Source organism: Camelus ferus, chromosome X (assembly GCF_009834535.1).
Source record: "Camelus ferus isolate YT-003-E chromosome X, BCGSAC_Cfer_1.0, whole genome shotgun sequence".
NCBI classification, from domain to species: domain Eukaryota; kingdom Metazoa; phylum Chordata; class Mammalia; order Artiodactyla; family Camelidae; genus Camelus; species Camelus ferus.
Genome location: NC_045732.1, coordinates 68,608,970 through 68,630,816, shown reverse-complemented (window position 1 = coordinate 68,630,816; position 21,847 = coordinate 68,608,970). Strand labels below are relative to the sequence as shown.

The following is a 21,847-nucleotide window of genomic DNA, read 5'->3' as shown; positions in this document are numbered from 1 at the left end:
GAATAGAAGCAAGTTGGCAGAGAAAGGATAGAGCTCATAGAAGGAGAGTCCACGGCAAGAGGGTAGCAGGTATGAAACTTGGAATGTATTAAATAACATAGCAGGTTCAGGGAACTTTCAATAGTTCCATTTATGTGTATGGTTCTGTTTTGTTTTGTTTTCTGAAGAGGGAGGCTCCTCGTGATGCGAGAGAATGTTGGAGAGGTTGTCAAGGGCTTGGCCATGGAGGACTTTGTAAGCCTGCTAGAGTTAAGATTTTATTGTCAGATCAGTGGGGAACCATGGAGGGATTTTAAGCAACAGTTTCATGGTCATATTTATGTTTTGGAAAGATGATGATGGTCGAGGGGCAAATGGATGGGAAATAGTGAGACTGGAGATTGGGACATCAGTCTGGGGGCTATTATGGTCATTCAGGCAAGAAATTATACAGGCACGGATTGGAGAAATAGGTATGAAGGACAGTGGATGGATTTGAGCTCTATTTAGGAAGATAAATGGATGGAATTTGGTGATGAATTGGAGGTGATAGTGGAGAAAGGAAAGAGAAGGCAAGAATGACTTCTGGGCTTCTGGCTTGAGCAATGGAGTGCTTAGTGGTACCATTTGTTGAGATGGGGAAGACACAGGTGGGACTTAGGAAGACACATGTTTGCTGGGGGTTGGTGGTTGAATTCTGTGTAATACATGCTGGTGGTGCCAGTGAAACTCCAAGCAGAGGTATCCAGCAAGAAACTGACAATGCTGACCTGAAGCTAAGGAGCAAGGTCTGAGCTAGAACTAGAGATCAGATATCTATCACTGTACGGGTGGGAGCTGAGATCCTTGGAATATACGACACCACCCTGGAGGGGCCTATAGTGAGAAGAGAAATAGCATGAGGTTAGAACCCTGGGAAGTCCCAATCAGAATAGGAAAAAAAAAAAAAACCAGGAGAGAACAACAGCAGTATGAAATCCAAGGGAATAGAGAGTTTCAGGAAAGAAGGAGGTGTCTCGTGCAGCAGAGAAGTCAAGGAGGATAAGAATGAAAAATATCCATTGTTTTGGCAACAGGTGGGTTAGTGATGACCAGTGTCAGCAGCAAGGCCAGCCCACAGAGGACTGAGCAGCAAGTGGGAAAGAAGGCCAGATGCTCGAGTGCAGGCAGCTGAAGCCCGGCCACCTAAGGAGGGCACGCACAGTATGAGTTTTTGCTTTGGAGCAGTAGAGGCTAAGGACGTTGGTGTGTGTGGTAGGAGTGGGTCAGGGCCAGGGTACGGGGGAGGGTACCCAGAGAGACGGGAAAGATGTACACACCACAGGAATTGCCTAATTCGGGAGAAAATGGAAAGGCCTCTTGGTAGTCATGGCACCAGTCAGCTGACACAGGGAATGTCAGCTGTTTGCAGGAGGAGAGTAAATTGAAGGGCTGGTGGTTAATGTATCTGGGCTCTGGAATTCATGGGAAACACACTCTGTGACAGAGAAGCAGCAGGATGCAGGCAGGAGATAAGGAATTAAGAAAACCTGGGCTGTTGCAGGCCAGCCTCATAAACTCTCCAGCTAGGACAGGGCTTCCCAAGCCATAAAATAGGGGCAAACAGCCCTTACCTAGGGGGGAATCCAAACATTCCCTGTGGTCGGGGATTATCTGCGACAACGCATTCTTAGATGGCATGGATAATTAGGAGCTCTCCATGCTGTATATAAACACCAGAACACTGTTAAAACAGGGCAAACTCTGAAATGCTATTAAGGAACGGCAGGCTCAGAACAAAACAAACAGTCCCGCCTGCTCCCAACTCGAACACACGCAGTGTAGCATAATGCAGAGACAGCTTTCAAATCCAGTCGGGGAAAAAAGAGGAAGGGATGGAGATGTCATCCTAGAACAATTTGATCAATCCAATGGCAGGAAAAAAAAAATACCAGGGAAGGGAAGAACTCAAAAGCATGGTTCTTCCAGATAATCACACCTACTCCCATGAAAGAAAGCTGGAAGTCAAACACTAATTTTTTTTATCATCAAAAACCAAAAACAGAAACAAAACAAACAACACAATTTTTGCCATTAAAAAAAAAACAACTCAAATATTAATTCCAAATTTAAGTGTCCAGGGGGAAAAAAGACACCTTTAGTAAGCATTACTAGGCGGGTCATTTTTTTAAAGGTGACATTCTCCTAAAGTAGGCTGAGTAAGGTTTAGCCACAGACAGGCTAGTGACCTTGGGCAAGTCACTTATCAGTTTGTTTGTTGCATACAGATAATAGAGACCTTGGGAGAAGATGCTTTGGATAGTACAAGGCAGCACACCAACACTCGGCAAGGGCTTTTCACCAGCAGGGCATACCTTCGAGAAATCGGTTTGAGAGAGCTTAAGCCAAAAAGGGCTGGATCACAGTCGTGTAGGAGTGAGTGCTAGGTGTTGTGTAAATGTCTTAGTCAGTTCAAGAGGCTTTTGGCAAAGGAAAAATACACACTGCCCAGCAAGCTATGTGCTTGATGTCTCCCCAAGGCGGGAGGCAGGCCTGCCAAGGGCTGCAGCGTATCTCAGGGGTGACCCAACGTTCCGTTCCCCTCCCAGCTCGCAGAGCTCGAGAGGAACAGCTTGAAATCCAAATGGGGCCCTCTTCTCAGCTAAGGAAAACAGTCTCAAATCTTTCTGACATCTGCACAAAAGGGGTACTGAGGGGCTGCCCTGCAGGGTCAACAGTGCTGGGGCCAGTTTAAACAATCTGCTTGGCCCTGGGAACGCAGGAGGGTAGGGAGGATGTCTGAAATGGACCTGGCCACGCCGGCAGCTTCAAGCATCCGTGTTCACAGGCTCGGCCCCCATGTGCACTGGCCTCCTGATCTATTTGGGAAATAGGACATCAGTGCACTTGACTCATGAAATACAGCTTGGTCTTGTTCAATACCCTTGACAAACGTTCCCAGAAATTTCAGGCTTCACAAATAAACTTTTAGGAACATATTTGACTGTGTGGACATCAAGTCTTTTAAAAATTGAAGAAAAAAATCTGTGTGGTGATATTCTCTTTTTCTCCGTCCCACACCCCTTCAACCACTCATGTTTTCAAAGGAGAAGGCAGACTAGGGCTCCAGATGTTTGGAATCCAAATGAGAGCTCCTCACAGAGGAAATCCACTGCCTTCTATCTTCAAAGATCAAAATCTCAGCCAGGGGTGAAACCATGAGGTCATCATAGGCATGTCTGCCTGGTGTAGGACTGACCTCTATTCAAAATATATAAGAATTTCTACTTTTAAATTCTCCCCAACCCCATTAATGGTCCAGAGCTGCTTCTCAGTTCCCTGGCTGCAGGGTCTGACCAACTTCCTGTCCCCCCACAACAACCCATCAGGAAATGTCCTTTTGCCTCAAACTTCAAATCTCATCTGCTTCTACTTGGGCTATTTGCATTTGCTATATCTTTGCAGGGGTAAAGTAAATCAGTAAGAATCACCCCTTAGAAAAGTGGGGCAGAGGATACATCCAGGAAATTCACAGAAGAAATACAAACTTGCAATGAATATGTGAAAAGATGCTTAAACTTAACATATAGTCTGGGAATTGGGATGATTTTCAACCATATTAGCAAAAATATCAAGTGCTGGCAAGGATGTAGAAATGTGGGCACCCTTGTACAATGCTGATGGGAGTGTAAATTAGAATAGATACTCTGTGGGGTAATTGAGCAAGTTTTGAACACTAAAAATAACTTATTACCCTTATATCTAGTAATTCTGATCCTTAGTATCTATGCTAGAAATGAGTACAAGGAGGCCTGTTCAAGGATTTCCATTGTAGCATTTCCATTTAAAAAAAAAATAGCAAAAATTTGGAAACAACCTAGGAGTTCATCAAAAGGGAATGGCTAACTTAAACTATGGAGTAGAGGAAAAGATTTTAAAGACATATCATGTGATCAAACAAATAAATTAAAAAGGCACAGAATATATATTACTGATTATAGTTTGAAAAAAGCCCAGAAAACAAAACTATTTATATATATATATTTGTACATATCTGATGATACACAGAAAAAAACCAGAAAGGCAATAGTGAGACTGACAGAGCATCAAGGGAGACTTTTGCTTTGTCTGTGTTACTTGCTGTTGTTTAAGAACATATTCATATATTTGTTGTAGAATTCTATTTTCCTAAAGTGTTTCCTGGTTATAGATCAGAGGCAAGAACGTGGGCCTCCTTGGCTATAGTGAACATGACTCCCATGCGAGGCAGCAGTGAGTAAAGTAAATAGGTGAGAAATCAAAGGACCCAAGTAATAGCCTGAATCTGTCATCAATTTGCTGTGTGACCCTGGGAAGACATTTTCCTTCTCAGGGTCTGTTTCTCCAGTACAATCTGTGGATAAGATGAGAGGCTCACTAAGATACTTTCCCTTTCTCATATTTTATGATTTTCTAAGTCTATGCTTTTCATGTATAATAGGTCTGGTCCCTTTTGATGAAGAGGTGGCTTTTTATACTTTTCCTTCAAATTCTGGCATAGTCTGACATTTCACTTTACTGCAAATGGAAGATAATGAAGGAAGGAGGTGGAGCGGTCACTCTGTTCCCTGTTCGGCTATGGTTTTGAGGGTTTGGTTGACCTGTTTATGCTACCCTCCTTTGACAATGTCAGCTCTTCGGCTTGTTTGAATGTGATGAGAGTGCAAATACAAGGCTGGAAGTCGGAAGATTTGAATTCTACAGGGTGGCCATAAATTCTGAAAACGTAGATTAGATTTTATCTTTTTTTACAGAGTGAACCCCCTTGAATACTTTTGCTGAGTTATACTAAAGATGCAGGTTTATTCAGGGCAAATCAAAACTACAAATCATCTGAGGCAACACATCACATATGTATATATGAGGATTGATAGACATGCTGTGTCAATGTGCCGTGTTCATTGCAGTTTGCACAACCATTTGAACTGGGCATGGCTATTAAAGGACAATACATTGAATAAATCACTAAATGTTTTAAAACATATCCTGTGTTTTAATATAATATCTATAAATCAATCTTTATGTGTAGTCACCTAGATTTCTGGACTTCACAGCTACCCTGTACCCTTGATTTTGGATGCATCACATCCTTAGTCTGTAGATAACAATTGCACCACTTGTTTCCCTGAGAGGCAGGAAAGAACCAAGTGGATACAAATGAGCCATGAAAATTTACACATATCTACAAACATATCATCATCTGGTTCTGCACAACCTAATTGGCTTTTGGAAATACTCCAGATGAAACCTTGAGGAAACCTTGGCATTGAGTCAACGAAGGAAACCTTTCCCTGGTCCCTCAGAAACTTTGACCAATCTAGTTCTGTCTATCATTCGTTAGCAAAGCTTCTTCCAGCTGGTCCTCATCACTTTGCTGGTTCCATAAGGTCATGAGAGTAAATTCTAAGCAGTTTAATTCTAAAGAAAACACACATACACTTCAGATACCAGCTCCTGTGACTATCTGTCTTTCAACAATGAAAGAAGGAACTTACTCTGGCTCCTTTCTCAGGAAAGCATTTACAGCCCCCACTGCAGTCTTGGCCCCCGCATGGCTTTCCATAGGCCTTCTTCTCTCCCTATTAAAAAAGAAAAGAAAAGAAAAGAAAAATATTAGTCAACCATGTGAACCAAGAAGCAATGTTGCCCAGGAACAGAACCTGTAGCCACACTCCTCTTAACCAAATAAATTAAAGTGGCTTAATCATCCCACTTGATGGTGTCATGAGTCACATGAAATAAAAAGTCATCTGAAGCTAGCACCCTTTTAGGTCCGTATCACACTAAATAGCCAGTTTGGTAGCTGGTTTGGGAACTGTGACTTAGATACTCCTTCATTGGTAGAGATTCTAGTCACAAACTACAAGAGTTTCTTTCCATGGGGCTGGAAATAGACTCTAGACATCTCCCTGGCTCCCACTGGACTTAGATGTTTGCACTCACTGACAAAGCAGTGGCTGTAGCAGAGAACTGGGGAGAATTTCAAGTGCTCGAAATGGCATGCTCGATGAAAATGGTCATCCTGCACTCTGCTCTCAGAGTCGTTCTCAGCCTCCACTTTTAGCCCGCCATTCAAACGTTACAGTGACACCCCTGTGCCCAGTGAGTCAAACCCAAATTCCTCAGGTGATACTGTACAGTATCCCCCAAACTCTCTAACTTTTTTTCTCTTCTCTGTTCTCTGAGGATGATGATGACGACGAGCTGAATTTCTACAAGGCCCCCACCTGACCTGACATGGGCTGACGCTCCAACCTCATGTCCTCAATCTCTCCCTGCCTGGCTCTGCTTCAGTCACTCTGGTATTCGTTCTATTCTTTAAAAACTTTAGCCTGTTCCTGCCTCAGGGCCTTTGCCCCAGTCGTTACTTCTGCCTGGAATGCTCTTCCTCTAGATATTTTTGATCCCTGGCCTCTTCTCATAGCCAAGTCTCAGTTCAATTGTCTATTCTCAAAGAGCCCTTTCCTGACCACTCAACCTAAAGTGGCCCTCAGTTACTTCCAATCATATCATGATGTTTTCAACATTAAACATTCTGTCTCGCCCCATTAGAATGTAAGCTTCATGTAAGCAGGGACCTTATCTGTGCCGTCTAACATTGTATCCCCAGTGTCCAAAACAGTGAATGGCATGTAAACAGTGTCTGATGAGCTCACAGAGCTGGGATTTGAACACAGGTCTGACTAACTCCAAAACCTTGACCTTAACTCTTATGCCTTAGTGTTTTCTAAGTCTTCTGTCTACCAGAGCCTCAATGCAAAGACTCAGAAATGAGGAAACTGCCATTCTGACCCTATCCACCTTGGAAAAAAAGCAAAACATAAATTCTAACTATTATCTGTAATGAGAACTTTATCACTAGGATGGATTTAGTATCATCCAACTTTTTTGTTTAATGTTGGCTGTTTTTTTTTTTTTCAAAAGAGAAAGGCATATTTATGAGCCGGCCTCACACTTCATCATTCTTGCCTCTTTCTACTGTGAGCCTTTTCCTAATTCCCTGGGAGTGCTGCAAATTTCTGAGATGGTCTCTTATCTCTTTAGACATTCCCACAACACTTTATCACCACAACACCTCGGTAATAAGGTAGTGATGGCAGAGCTATGACAAAATATGGCTATTTTAGATTCCAAACACCTTCCTGATATGAGATATTTTATCTCTCTTATATGCCTTTGACATGGTAAGTGTTATTGTACACTTTCCAGTTTGCCCTCTGTTGTAGGGTATAGAGGACAGGCCAGTTTTCCTAAGGGTGAGATCAAGAGGTGCTGTGTGAGGAGGAAGACAGGGGCTGGCATGGAATAGAGAATAGGGAGACAGAGCATCATTGAATTTAACCCTCACCTATGCTGTGTCCCCTTTGTCTAATGTCAAGTACCATATTTCTTGTGACGATGGATAATTTCTATTTGCTTCTCCATATATTTCTGTCTTTTCCAGGCAGTCTTCAATGAACACATATAATGAGCAAGAAGAAAAAACTCTTATGTTACTAGATGATAAATCCATCACCTTCAAGGGAGAGGACTCAATAGGCATTGCCAAAGTTGAAGTGGTATCTGTTCGGAGCTATGGCCTAATTCCAAACAATATGCCTTTTAGGTGTCCCATAATATTTGTCTGTCATGGACCAAAAGTTTCCAGATCTCTAGCATGGAGCGAGGAGGCCAGAGGCAAGGGAACTGGATAAGACAGGGGAAAAAAATTCCAGTAACAGGAGCTGCACAAAAATGTAAGGAGCAGAAGCTAAGGTTTCTTGGGAACTTGGCAGAACAAGGAGGCAAAGACACCCAGCTAACAGACAGGAAACCATCACTGTCCTCTGTCACTGAGGAAAGTAACCAGAGAAGCCCCACTGGCCACAAGGCAATTTCCTGTAATGCTGGCCCTGGCAGTTCCCCCAGGAGTCTTCAATTACACTGAGTGGGGAGGGATAAAAGGAGTGGCTTCCAGGGAACATGGCAAGACCAAGCACGGAGGAAGTCTCTGTCCTATCCTGGCTTGTCTGGGGACACTCCAACCCCTGCTCAACCAGGCCACATCACTGGTGTCATTCCCACCCTGGAATGCTCTCTCCCTTCCTCTTAAAAGCCAACCACTCCTTATACCCACAGAAAATTAGAACTGGAAAGGCCGGGAAAGATCATCTAATACAGTGGTACTTAACTCTACCAGACCAGCACACTATTTTTTATTATAAATATTTATTATTCTTTCTTGCTCTTGTGGAAAGAAATTCATAGGAATAAGTTATAATACAGATGCAAACAATAATTGTAAAAGCATATATTATGCCATAATTGTATTGCAAAGAAAAAACAAAAAGTCACTTATAATGAAACAATAGGTATTTTTTTAATTGAAGTAGAGTTAATTTACAATGTTGTGTTAGTTTCAGGTGTATAGCAAAGTGATTAAGATATATATGCATATTCACTTTTTCAGATTCCTTTCCACTGTAGTTAATTACAAGATATTGAATATAGTTCCCTGTGCTATACAGTAGGTCCTTGTTGTTTACCTATTTTATATACAGCAGTTTGTGTCTGTTAATCCCAAACTCCTCATTTATCCCTCCCCCCCAAAACAATATGTATCAATATGTAAATGATCATACATAGCTCTATAAAAAAAAAGTAATGAAATTCACCAAAGGCTAGAAGCTTGATGCAGAATCACCAGGAATGCCACAGCCTGCTGAAGCAGAAAGACACTGGGATGTGGTATTGCTGACTCAAGTACCATGAACGGAGTTGCTATTACTGCACTGGTTCTCTGAAATGGTGAATGTTCTGGGGATAAAATTCAATCTTTCCTTTGTTTACGGAGTAGTTTTTTTTTTCCTTTTTTTTTTAAAAAATGGAGGTACTAGGGAATGAACCCAGGACCTCGTTCATGCTAAGCATGTGCTCTCCCACTGAGCTATTACTTTCCCCCTGTTTACTGGGTAGTTTTAATCAATAATAATAAAACCATAAAAAAATCATTTCAATATGTAAAGTGTGGTTATGTTTTAGGCTCAGATAATTATAAACAGGGTTTTCACCTCCATGAATGTCCAGAGGTCTTCTAAATGTAGGGCAGGATGCAGGCCAATTCTTCATAGTGTACAGAGCATCTATCATTCCTGGTGCCTACCTAAGAGCCTCCTCCAGTCATTTGGACAACTAAAGACAGCCCCACAATTTCCAAAATTTCCCGTGGGAGTAGAAGGCTGAAGTTAAGAACCATTAGTTTAATCCAAATCCCCCACTGTACACATGAGAACACTGAAGGAAATTACTTTGGCCCAGGTCACACTGCTAGCGAGTAGACTGTAACACTTCTGAACCTAATTCCACATTCTTCACTCTATTCAATACCTCTCAAGACCAATTTCAAGTTCCATTTCTTCCATGACCACTCCAGTTCAGTGAAAGGACACAGCCTGCACTCTATGTATGTCCCACTCACTGGGCAAGTGTCACACATTGTTGAGGGACAGTCCTTACAACGTTCCTTCAGTTGCATAGCTGAGAGTCTTGTTTCCTCAACCAGTGATGTCTGTAAGGGAAAGGTCAACCTATTTTACCTCTTTGTATATTCCCACAGTGTTAGTGAGGCCACTACATTCTAGCCATTACCTGAGGCAGTATACCTTTGTTAAGCACGTAAATTCTGGAGTCAGTCTGTATAGGCTTAAATCCCAGCTTTAATATTTCTGAGTTGGGTGGCCTTAGGCAAGTGACTTATTCCCTTTGATATTCAACTTTCCACCTGTAAAATGCAGGTGTCAACAGTATCTACCATATAGGTGTTGATTGGAGGATTCAATAAGATAAAGCATGCAAAGCACAGTGCCTGGCTTATAGTAAACACTCAGTGTCAGCTATTACTGCATTAATATTAGCTATGTCACTCTATTCAGCATTTCTGTCACACTCTGGCTTCTCTCTGGAGCTGATAGTCAAATGGTATGCAATGACATGGTCATGCTGGATTATCTATGGCAGATGTCCACTCTGCTTGGTTAGGACATCTATTTGGATTTGTTGATGTTTATGTAAATATTTTAAATATGACTAGTATCTCACACCTTTATCCTTTTGCTGATGCTGGTTCCTTTGTCTAAAATGACCTCCCTATCCCCTTTTCCCATTTACCACAAACCAAACTTCTACTCACTCTTAAAGCCTAGCTCAAACACCATCTTCTTGGTGAATACTCTCCCAAATTCTTCCCTCTCAGCAATTTCAGGCAGAAGTTTTTATTCCCTCCTCGTTGCTGATGATGCTTTTCCTTATTGGCCTCAGTCTACTTGGATCTGCCAACAGACTGGGAACAGATTCTGTTTTCTTCTTCTCTACATCCCATGAACCAGCGGATACTCCAGAAAGGGTTGTGAAATAATTGTTCTCCGAACAACTAAGTCACAAGTGTTAGGTCAGGTCCACCTGGGATTCTCCCTCTCTCTTTGGGTTCCTGAAATAGTTACATCACAGTGTCCCCTCCACAAGCCAATATGCTTTTCCAGGCATCACCAGTGTTTTCTGGCATGAGTGGTGGCAGGGATGACCATGACACAGAAGGTAACCCAGGAAGCAAGACGGACTCTAAGAGCAGCTTAACTGGAGTGACTGGATGGTTGGCAAAGGTGAGTTATGTTTATGAGCAATTCCTCGAGAAGTTTAGTTCACAGATGGCTGGCTGTGCAGCATTTTATTTTGACCATCTCCTCAGCTAGTATTTCTTAAGCACCTACTATCTGCTAAGCAATGTATTAGACATGAGGGATAGAGGCTGCATCATACAGCCACAAGTGAAACCAAGTCCCTGCTCTTGTGTTTATAATCTGGGGGGAAGACAAACAGTAAACAATAAATATCACATCCATATTTGTCCAATGACATGTGTTATAGAGGAAAATAAAGCAGGGGAGAGGGATAGGAAGTGTTGGGGTTAGGTTGCTACTTTATATAAGGAAGTCAGGGAAGGCTTTGCCCAAAGGTGACCTCTGAGCAGAGAGCAGTGTTTCTCAGAGCATGGTACCTGGGTCAGCATCATCAGCCCTGGAAACCTGTGAGAAATGCAAATTCTTGCCCCTCTTGCAGATCTACTAAATCATACAATTTAGGGTGGGGCCCAGCAATCTGTGTTTTAAAAAGCCCTTCAGGTGATTGTGATGCACAGTAAAGTTTGAGAAAATGAGGGAGCAAGCTCCCTAGTAATCTGGGGAAGGAGTATTCCAGGCAAAGGGAAGAGCAAGAGAAACAGCATTCAATGAGAGAACATGCTTGATGTTTTGGCCAAGCAGCAGTGAGACCAGAGTATTGGAGTGGGTAAGGGGAAAGCGGTAAGTCATAAGGCCAGAGCTGTAGCAGGGGCCAGAGTGTAAGAACTTTGCCTCTGACAAAACACTGAATGGTTCTGAACATAGGAGTGACACGTCAGCTCCATGTGAACTGTGGTGGGGCAAGGATGGACATAGGAAGGCCACCTAGGAGGCTGACATGGTAGTTCAGCAGAAGGATGACAGTGGCTTGGACCAGAGAGGCAGTTGTAGACACTGGCAGAAGTGGGAGGATTCTGGACATGTTTTGAAGGTAGAGCTACTAGGATTTGCTGATGGACTGGATATGGGATGTAACTGAAAGAGGAGTCAAGGGTGACTCAGGTTGCTATACTAAGCATCTAGAAGGATGAAACTCATTTATTCAGATAATGAAAAATGTCTGGGAAAAACTGTTGGAGGGGCATCAGGAATTCTGGTTTCGAGATGTCTGTTAGACACCTAACTGGAGAAATTGAATAGATAGTTGGATTACAAGAAAGATGGCTAGCTTGGAGATGTACACGTGATACCTTAGTATAGACTCATCTAAGTTGTGGTAACAAACCCTAAATCTCAATAGTTTAACACAACTAAGGTTTACTTCTTTTCGTGTCACAATCCGATGAAGGACAGGCAGCTCTCCTTAGTGGCTTTCTTTCAAAGGTGACTTGGATTTCCAAGCTAGATTTGTGTAGTAACTCCACCATCTTAGATGTTAATACTTGTTGCTAATTGCCCATGATTGTGTTCATGTTCCCTTTAAGAAGAACTACACACACTGGACAACCTAATAGTATGGAAAATAGGAGATAACACGGATTATATGACGAGCACCATCTCTGCCATCACTGGTATTATACAACGCTACAAGACTAGATGAAGTCACCAAGGAAAGGAATGTAGATAAAGGGAAAAGAAGACATCCAAGCATTGATCACGGAGGCACTTCAGTGTTAAAGGAAAATGGGGAGGTACCAGAGAAGGAGTACCAGTGTGGTAGGCAGAGAAGCAACATAGAGAAAGGTCCTGGAAGGCAAATGAAGAAAGTATTTCAAGGAGGAAAGTGTGATAAAATGTGCCAAATTGTAGATAAGTCAAGTAAGACAAGATAAGAACATACCAATGGAGTTAGCATTGTGATGATCTGGACAGAGCAATTTCAGGAAGGAGAATTAGGGAAATATGGAAGAACTATAATGCAGTTCTAAGGGTCCACTTGAGGTTAGTGACCATGGACTTGAAGGAAGACCAGTCATCAATACTGTGAGGTTCTCTTTAGCCTTAAGCTGGTTGGGTACAGATGTAGATTAGAAGAGTTGGATTTAACCATGGTTGGGTTCTGCTAAATGAGAATACTAAAGAAAAAGAGAGGCAAGGGACTCAAAGGTTTATGAGAAGAAGTGATTTTTAATGATAGGCTATGGAATCTGGGCTTCCTAAAGAAGGAAATGAGCACAGGTGGTGAGTAAGAGGCAGTGAAAAAGGTAGTAGAATGAATGGATGATTGATCCTGGTGAGGTTGAAGAAATGTGTGGGTTTTAGAATTATGAGCAGGTCTCAGAAGAAAGACGGTGCTGTAAAGAGGCTAGGTCCTGTTAATACTCTACCTAGTACAAAAAAGGACAGCTCTACTAGGAGTATAATAGAGACTTCTTTTTAAATATATTTTTAATAGATACTTCTTGAATAAGCTCAGTAAATGGTTGTTGAAATGGCTGCTCAATCCTGTTTTCATACAACATAAGATTATTCTGTTTTAATAATGTCAGATTCCTTCAAAACTCCTTTCACACCAAATCTCATTTGATTTTCTACCACAAATCTGAAATAAGTGTTTTAGATGTATAGCTATATATAGTGACATACACACATATACAATATAACAATGCTTTCTTTTATATCTTCACCTATCCCCCTAGACAGTAAGTTCCTCTGCAGTGATGTTGGTTTGTTCACCATAAAGCAAATGAATTTAAACTCTCTAAGCCTCAATTTCCTCAACTATAAAACAGGGATAATAATGTTTGACTTCATAGGGTTCTGTGAATGAGGTTAGAGATTATGCCCCTAACAAAGTGCTTGGCACATATATGCTCAATATATGTTGGCTGGTATTATTTATAACTACAGCATTTAGCACCGTGTCTACCTGATAGGTGATCACTCAATGTCTGATTTGCATTTTAAAGATGAGGAAATGGAGGCTCAGCTGTTAGTGACTTCCTCAACACAGGAAGTTAAGTATCAGAGTAGGGATAAGAAACCAGCTATCCTCACTCTCTGTGTCAATTTTTCCTCCACTGAACCCACTGCTACTAGTTCCAGGAATTAGCTTGATATTGGGAAGTCAGGAAAAGAAAGATGATGTTGACAGATGCTTTTTTATCCTTTTGCCTTTTTTATCAACATTTGTTTACTTACTTTACAATAGCTTGTATTGTTTGTACACTTTTTAAACAACTTGTATATCCATATAATTCTCACAACTACTTTTGAAACAAAGAAAGAATGATTATATGTAAATTTTTCAGATTTAAAAAAAAATAAACCAAAGTCTCAGAGTTGGTATCACTTGCTAGTTAAGTGACAAAGTGAAGACTCAAAGTCAGGGCTTCTCTTTTCAGCCCAAAGCTAAACTCCTTAAAAGAAAAAGAATATGAGATGCCGAGGTGCCCTTTTATAATCTCCATTTCCTGTCAGTTGCCTCAGAGTCCAGAAACCAAGAGAGGCCTCTTTGTCTGAATCAGAACTTGTCCTGGGGCCACATTCATAATCATGGGTACCACTCACTGAGCATCTCTTATGTGCCTGGCTAAGTACTTCAATTTTGTTACCTCACAGAAGTGTCCCAATAGTGAGGAGGGCACTGTTACCACCACCATTTTACAGATGAGGAAACTTAGGCTTAAAGAGGTTTAATAGTTTGCTTACACAGTCACACAGCTTGGGAGTGACACAAATTCAAACCCAGGTTTGACTCAAAATCTTAGTGCCAGGCCCCCTCTAGCATCATCCTAGGTTTTCATACTTGGTGCTAATAAAACAGAGTCTGGCTTTGAGCAATTCTAAAACAAAACATGTGCATTGAAATTTAAACACACACACACACACACACACACACACACACACACACACACACACACATACACGCAGACACACATTAAACTAAGCTTAGTCCCATCCCATATTTAACATTCATTTGCCTTTTTATTAACTTGGTTTAAATCTTTCTATTTTTTTGGTACATATATATATTTACTGAAGTACAGTCAATTTACAATGTTATGTCAATTTCTGGTGTGCAGCATAATGCTTCAGTCATACATATATTCTTTTTCATATTCTTTTCACCATAGGTTACTACTAGATATTGAATATAGCTCTCTATGGTGTTCATTTGCCTTTTAAAAACAGCTCCCTGTGAGTTTATGAATGAAAGGCTCTGGGAAGAGAAAACAGTGATCTGCAGGAGCTGGCTCCCTACCAGGTGAGACTTACCACCTACATTTTAAGGATGAAACTGACACCAGACATTGCTGAGTAGTTCAGGAAGGCATTTCCCTCCGTGTGTCCAACTGTGTTCCCATGCATATACAAACACAACTGATGGGGTCAGGGGGTGGGGAGAGGCATTTGGGATTTCACTTGGAAAAGTCTTAGCCAACCAGAATGAACCAGGGCCTGAGGGGATGTACTGTTCAGTTAGATAATAAAGTGAATTCACTGAGCAAATGCTTAAGCCACACAAATAGACAAACTAAATGCTGTCCATAATGTTCTTAGAATAGCATTTCTGAGAGTGAGAAAAAGAAGTGAAAGAAACTAGAAGAAAGTAAGGAATCTTTGAACCTTAAAGCTGGAAGGCACCTGAGGACCAGAGGTCACACAGTTCACATGTAGTTAGGTTGGCCAGTTTTAATGAACAAAAATACAGGATGCAGAGTTAAATTTGAATTTCAGAAAAGCAATAAGTATGTCTCAGCATATTTTCTTATAAATATGTCCCAGATTAGCATAAATATGTTCCATGCAATATTTGGGACATACTTATACTAAAAAATCTATTTCTTTATCTGACATTCAGATTTAACTGGGCATCCTATATTTCATCTGGAAATCCTACAAGTAACATTGTGACACACTGGTGTGACAGGTTCAGCTGTGAGGAGTGTCTAAAGTAATTGTGGGTAATAATATTTAAAATACAAACTCTGCCACTTACTTTTTAAAGTATTAAGAAGGCATTCAAATTTCTTTCTGTAATTGAGTCACTCTTACTTATATGCCTTCTAATATGGTTTCCAAAGCAGGAAGGAAAGGAACAGTTATAACTAACATTGGAAGGATCGCATTCATTCATTTATTCAACAAATATTTATTGAGTGCCTGCTGTGTACCAGGCACTGGGCTAGGTGCTGGGGATATGATGATTAAAAAAAATTGAATATGACTTTTTCATGAATGCTCACATAGCAGCTTTACTTATGATAACCTCAAAGTGGGAAGAGCCCAAATTTCCACCAAGAGGTGAGTGGATATTCAAACTGTCGTATATTTGTACAATGGAATACTATTCAGGAATTTAAAAACTGAACAAAGTATTGATACGTGTAACTGCCTGGATGCATCTTGCAGACATTACGTTAAGTGGAAGAAGCCAGGCACAGAAGCACAAATTCAGTAAGAGTTCCATTTATACAAAGTTCTAGAATAGGCAAAGCGAATAGATGACGACAGAAATCAGAATGGTTTCATGATGATAGAAATCAGTGGTTACCTCTGCAGGGGTGTGAGGGTGAGGTTCACTGAGGGTCCAAGGGTACCATCTGGGATAAAGGACATGTTCTATATCTTGTTTGGAGTGATGCTTATGAGTGTACACATTTGTTGAAATGCACGAATCTATACATTTACAATCAGCACATTTTTTGTCTGTAAAATATAATTGAATTAAAAAGTAAGTATAGTCCCTGCCACCATGGAGCTTATAGTCTCATATAAGATAAAGATACATACTTACACAAATATCTAAAAAATGATAATTGTGAGAAGTGTGATGGTGAAAAATAGGATGCTATGAATGTTTATAATGTTTGTCATTAAGACATAAGGATGATTTCTTCATTCAACAGATATTTATTGAGTGCTTACTCTGTGCCAGGCACTGGATTACGCCCTGGGAGTATCCTGCTAAATACAATAGACTTGCTCCTTTTAATTATAGTTGTGCTCTATGATACAAAGGAGACCAATGGAAGGATGTGAGAACATAGAACAGGGGTACTTGGCCTCCTCGGTGGGATCAGAGGTTTATTTAAGAAACTGTAGTTCAACTGAAGTCTGAAGAAGAGGAAGCATCAACTAGGTCAAGGGATGGGAGTGAGGCAGAGAAGCTTCCAGGTGGAGGGAACAAAAGATGCACATGCTCTGTGGTGAGAGAGAGCACGGCACACAAGAGAAGCTAAAGAAAGCCACAGAGACGGAAACAGGAAAGTAAAGGGGAGAGTGACAGAAGATTTTGCTGTATAGGCAGGCAAAGACTTGCTCATGCAGAGTCTCATAGGCCATGATAGGGAGGTTTGGTTTAATCCTCAGAGCAACAGGAAGTCACTGAACAAATAATTTTAAGCAAAGAGTAACATGATCAGATTGGCACTTTAGAAAAAAATTCTCCAGTGGCAGTATAGCTAATGAACAGGAGGGGGCGGTAGTGAGGTGAGAGGCCAATTAAAAGAGTTGGAGTGAGAGAAGATGGTGGCCTGAACAAGGGATATGGAGATCAGATGGGGAGAAGTGAATGAATCAAACACCTATTTCAATAGAGAGGACACGACCAGAAAGGGACAAGGCTAGAACAAGGCTTTCTCACAACAAGTCCACTTCACTGATTTGAGGATAACCTTTAATGCACACCTGCTATGTACAAAGGCACTGTGTTGGGCACTGTGGAAGACAGAGAGGTATTTGGAAAACTTTGACTGCACTCAAGGAACTTAAAGCTGAATGACAACTATAATCAAAAGAGGAAAGAAGTATTTACTGGAAGAGGTAAAGAGACACCTTTCTAAAACTTAGATGTAATTATGTCCTGTCTTCTTTCCAAAACCTTTGATGACCCCCTCTTACCTGCAAACTTCAAAATTCAAGCACAACATTTAAGGGACCCTGTAAACCAGGCTCAACCTACCATTGCAGGCCAACCTATCACCTCCAATATTCTACTCATAGAGGTCTTTTTATCAGCTATTCCATTTTCATGGAATGCTTTTCATATCCCATCCATTTCTCTGGAAATCCTAATCACATCTTTTCTTTTTCATAACAATTTTATGGAGCTATAATTCATATACAATACATCCATTCATGCATCCTTTTTTTTCTTTTTGTATATATATATGTATATATTTTTAATTGAAGTATAGTCAGTACACAATGTTGTATCAATTTCTGTTGTACAACATAATGCTTCAGTCATACATGAACATCCATATATTCATTTTCATATTCTTTTTCACCATAAGTTACTACAAGATACTGAGTATAGTTTCCTGTGCTATACAGTATGAACTTGTTTATTGGATTTTGTGAGAATCCTCCTGTATTTAGAAGGGAGAGACACTCTGCAATAGTTCAGTAGGTGTTCTGCGTGATTCAACAGGTTTGTAGATGTAATTCTTGGTGTATTTGTGGAAGACAGAGAGCTGTGAGTCTCTCTACTCCGCCATCTTGGCACCTCCCCCACACGTCCTTTTTAAAATTTTATCTTCCCTCTTTTCCAACAGTAGCATGATTGATGTTTCATTATGGTATTCATTGCCTGCTCTAACCAGCCTCTCCTTTTGACCGCTTCAGAGAAATTGTGACAGTTGCTAATAAAAATCTACAAGATTATTCTGAGTGGTTAGGCTGAGCCTCAGGTTCCTCAGCTGTGCAAGGCACAGTGGGGACGCATGTCTTCCTTTCTGTCAGCCTATTCTTGCTACTAGACTTTAGGCATACAGTGTCATGGGCTTTAGTGGCTTGGCCCTGAGCCTTATGGCTTATTTATAATATGATGTCTTTAGGAAAATCATTCCAAGTTGAAAAAAAAAATCCCTTAGAGTCACTAGTTGGTAGCCTCAATTAGGATGGAAGAGTTGATAAGTTCTCTAAGAGTTGAACCGACAGGAATAGGAAGGATTGGGATTCCAGGACACAGGATTCAGATTGCTGGAAATATCCTGACAGACGGTCTCATCTGTTATTGACCCCAAATGATCAGGGACACTGCCATTTCTGTCTTTTGCACTTGGAAGAGAATCTAACAAATGCCCAGTTAAGATGGACAGTGAGTCCATGCGGACTTACCAGCAGTAGCAACTATTAGAAGGAGATAGAAAGCGAAACAAATACAAGTTGTTTCCATAAAGATAATTTTTTTAGCTAGCTATTTAGCTCATGATATAGATAGTCTCTAAGGCCTACTGATATAATTTTTTTGGCAAGCAGGAGGTAACTAGGTTTATTTATTTATTTGGTTTTTCAGTGGAGGTACTGGGGATTGAACCCAGGACCTCATGCATGGTAAGCATGCGCTCTACCAATTGAGCTATACCCTCCTCCTTAAGGCCTATTGATATAGATGAGAGTAAAGATGTTTTGCTTACTCAGAGATGAGGAGAGATGACATGGGGAAGAGGATCTAAAGCAGGAAAATAGAATGGTTCATGGCAAATCCATCCCTCATGACTAGAAGGAAAACGAAAGGGAACCCCTCCCCAAAGTACAAAACCCAGTAAATAGCAGACTAGGATCTCTGTCTTCATTTGCCAAGAACAGCATGTTACTTTTACCTAATTTTATGGCTGCAATTTTAAGCTGTAAATCCTTTCAGAAGTTGATTTTAATTTTGCTTGCAGGGTGAGCCAGACAAACCAACTTGTCACGTATGCCTGCCTTTCTAAAATTAGGAGAAACAGCCCTAATCCCTTCTCATATGCAGAAAATAGAAACTAGTCCAGTAGTCTGCTTGGTTGGTGGGAACAGACTTTAAAAAGCAACATGCTAAAAAAATTAAATGAAATAAAAGCACTATATATCACAAGCAAAGTTAAACTCCAGTTGAAACTTTTTGGCCTTAGCCAAAGCCCATAAGCAAAGAAGTGGTCCAGTACTTCTGTCTCTGATTCTATGTTTCATTGCTTTGAAATCCACCTACTTTTCTTTTTATTTCTCGGCAAAATGACATGCAAAAGTGATTTCAGAAAGCCCATCTGTAGCAAGGCCTTGGCTACACCTTTAGTAATTCCTATGCAATATATAACCTACCAAAGCTCACTGAAGAAGAAATAGATAATCTGAATAGTCCTATATTGATTTTTTAAATTGAATTTGTAGTTAAACCCTCCCCACAAAGAAAATTCTAAGGCCAGATAGTCTCCCTGGTGATATCTACCAAACATTTCAGGGATTAAATAATACCAATCCCACACAACCTCTGCCAGAAAACTGAAGATGAGGGATTACCTACTAACTCATCCTATGAGTCAAGTATTATGATCACAGACTAATGTCTTTTGGAAATACAGACACAAAAATTCTTAACAAAAATTTAGGGTATTGAATCCAACAGTATATAAAAATGATAGGACATTATGACCAAGTACAGGTTATTTTAGGAATGGTAGGTTGGCTTAACATTCAAAAGCCAATCAATATAATTCATCAGATTAGTAGATCAAAAGGGAAAAATATGATTATCTCAATAGATGCAGAAAAATAATTTGACAATACTTAACATTCATTCCTGATAAAAACTCAAAGCAGACTAGAAATGGAAGGGAACTTCTTCAATCTGCTAAAGGACATTTATGAAAAATCCTATAGGTAACATTATACCTAATGGGGAAAGGCTGACTGCTTTCTCCACTAAGATTGGGAACAATGCAAATATGTCCACGTTTATACTTCTATTCAACATTATGCGAGAGGTTCTAGCTAGTGTGATAAATCATGGGGGGAAAGGCATCTGGATTTGACAGGAAGAAGTAAAACTGTCTTTATTCACAGATGACAATGTAAAAAATACTATGACATCTACAAAATAAGCTGCTAGAACTATAAGCGAGTTTAGTAATGCTTAATGATACAAGTTCAATATATAAAAATCAATTGCATTTCTATACATTAACAGTGAACAACTGAAAATTGACATTAAAACATGATTATAATAGCATCAAATATATGAAACACTTAGGAATAAACCTGACAAAATATTGGCTAAACCTGTAAAATGATTATAAATCAATAAAAAATGTTAAAAAAAATAAAAAAAATAAAATGGATTGTAGATCTAAATGTAAGCCCCAAACTTTAAAATTTTTTTTATTTTTTTTAACATTTTTTATTGATTCATAATCATTTTACAATGTTGTGTCAAATTCCAGTGTGTAGCACAATTTTTCAGTCATACATGGACATATACACACTCATTGTCACATTTTTTTCTCTGTGAGCTACCATAACGTTTTGTGTATATTTCCCTGTGCTATACAGTATAATCTTGTTTATCTATTCTACAATTTTGAAATCCTAGTCTATCCCTTCCCACCCTCCGGCCCCCTGGCAACCATAAGTCTGTATTCTCTGTCTATGAGTCTATTTCTGTCCTGTATTTATGCTTTGTTTTTGTTTGTTTGTTTGTTTGTTTGTTTTTTAGATTCCACATATGAGCGATCTCATATGGTATTTTTCTTTCTCTTTCCGGCTTACTTCGCTTAGAATGACATTCTCCAGGAGCATCCATGTTGCTGCAAATGGCATTATGTTGTTGGTTTTTATGGCTGAGTAGTATTCCATTGTATAAATATACCACTTCTTTATCCAGTCACCTGTTGATGGACATTTAGGCTGTTTCCATGTTTTGGCTATTGTAAATAGTGCTGCTAGGAACATTGGGGTGCAGGGGTCATCCTGAAGTAGGGTTCCTTCTGGATACAAGCCCAGGAGTGGGATTCCTGGGTCATACGGTAAGTCTATTCCTAGTCTTTTGAGGAATCTCCATACTGTTTTCCATAGTGGCTGCACCAAACTGCATTCCCACCAGCAGTGTAGGAGGGTTCCCCTTTCTCCACAGCCTTTCCAGCATTTGTCATTTGTGGATTTTTGAATGACGGCCATTCTGACTGGTGTGAGGTGATACCTCATTGTAGTTTTGATTTGCATTTCTCTGATAATTAGTGACATTGAGCATTTTTTCATGTGCTTTTTGATCATTTGTATGTCTTCCTTGGAGAATTGCTTGTTTAGGTCTTCTGCCCATTTTTGGATTGGGTTGTTTATTTTTTTCTTATTGAATCGTATGAGCTGCTTATATATTCTGGAGATCAAGCCTTTGTCGGTTTCATTTGCAAAAATTTTCTCCCATTCTGTAGGTTGTCTTCTTGTTTTACTTATGGTTTCCTTTGCTGTGCAGAAGCTTGTAAGTTTCATTAGGTCTCATTTGTTTATTCTTGCTTTTATTTCTACTAGGGGAAAATTTTTGAAATGTATGTCAG

The 21,847-nt window shown here is 40.2% G+C and overlaps 1 protein-coding gene and 1 non-coding gene across 5 annotated transcripts in view; both read right to left on the bottom strand.

The window, feature by feature from the left end:
• COL4A6 (collagen type IV alpha 6 chain) overlaps window positions 1-21,847 on the bottom strand; it is a 264,484-nt gene that overhangs the window by 140,521 nt on the left and 102,116 nt on the right. For all 4 annotated transcript variants that reach the window (XM_032474780.1, XM_032474782.1, XM_032474777.1 and 1 more), the window contains exon 3: window positions 5,493-5,576. In XM_032474780.1, coding sequence (XP_032330671.1) covers window positions 5,493-5,576 — 84 coding nt within the window. The remainder of the gene's footprint in view (window positions 1-5,492; window positions 5,577-21,847) is intronic.
• TRNAG-ACC lies at window positions 18,838-18,910 on the bottom strand. Its single transcript has one exon. It is a non-coding gene; the product is annotated as a tRNA-Gly (tRNA).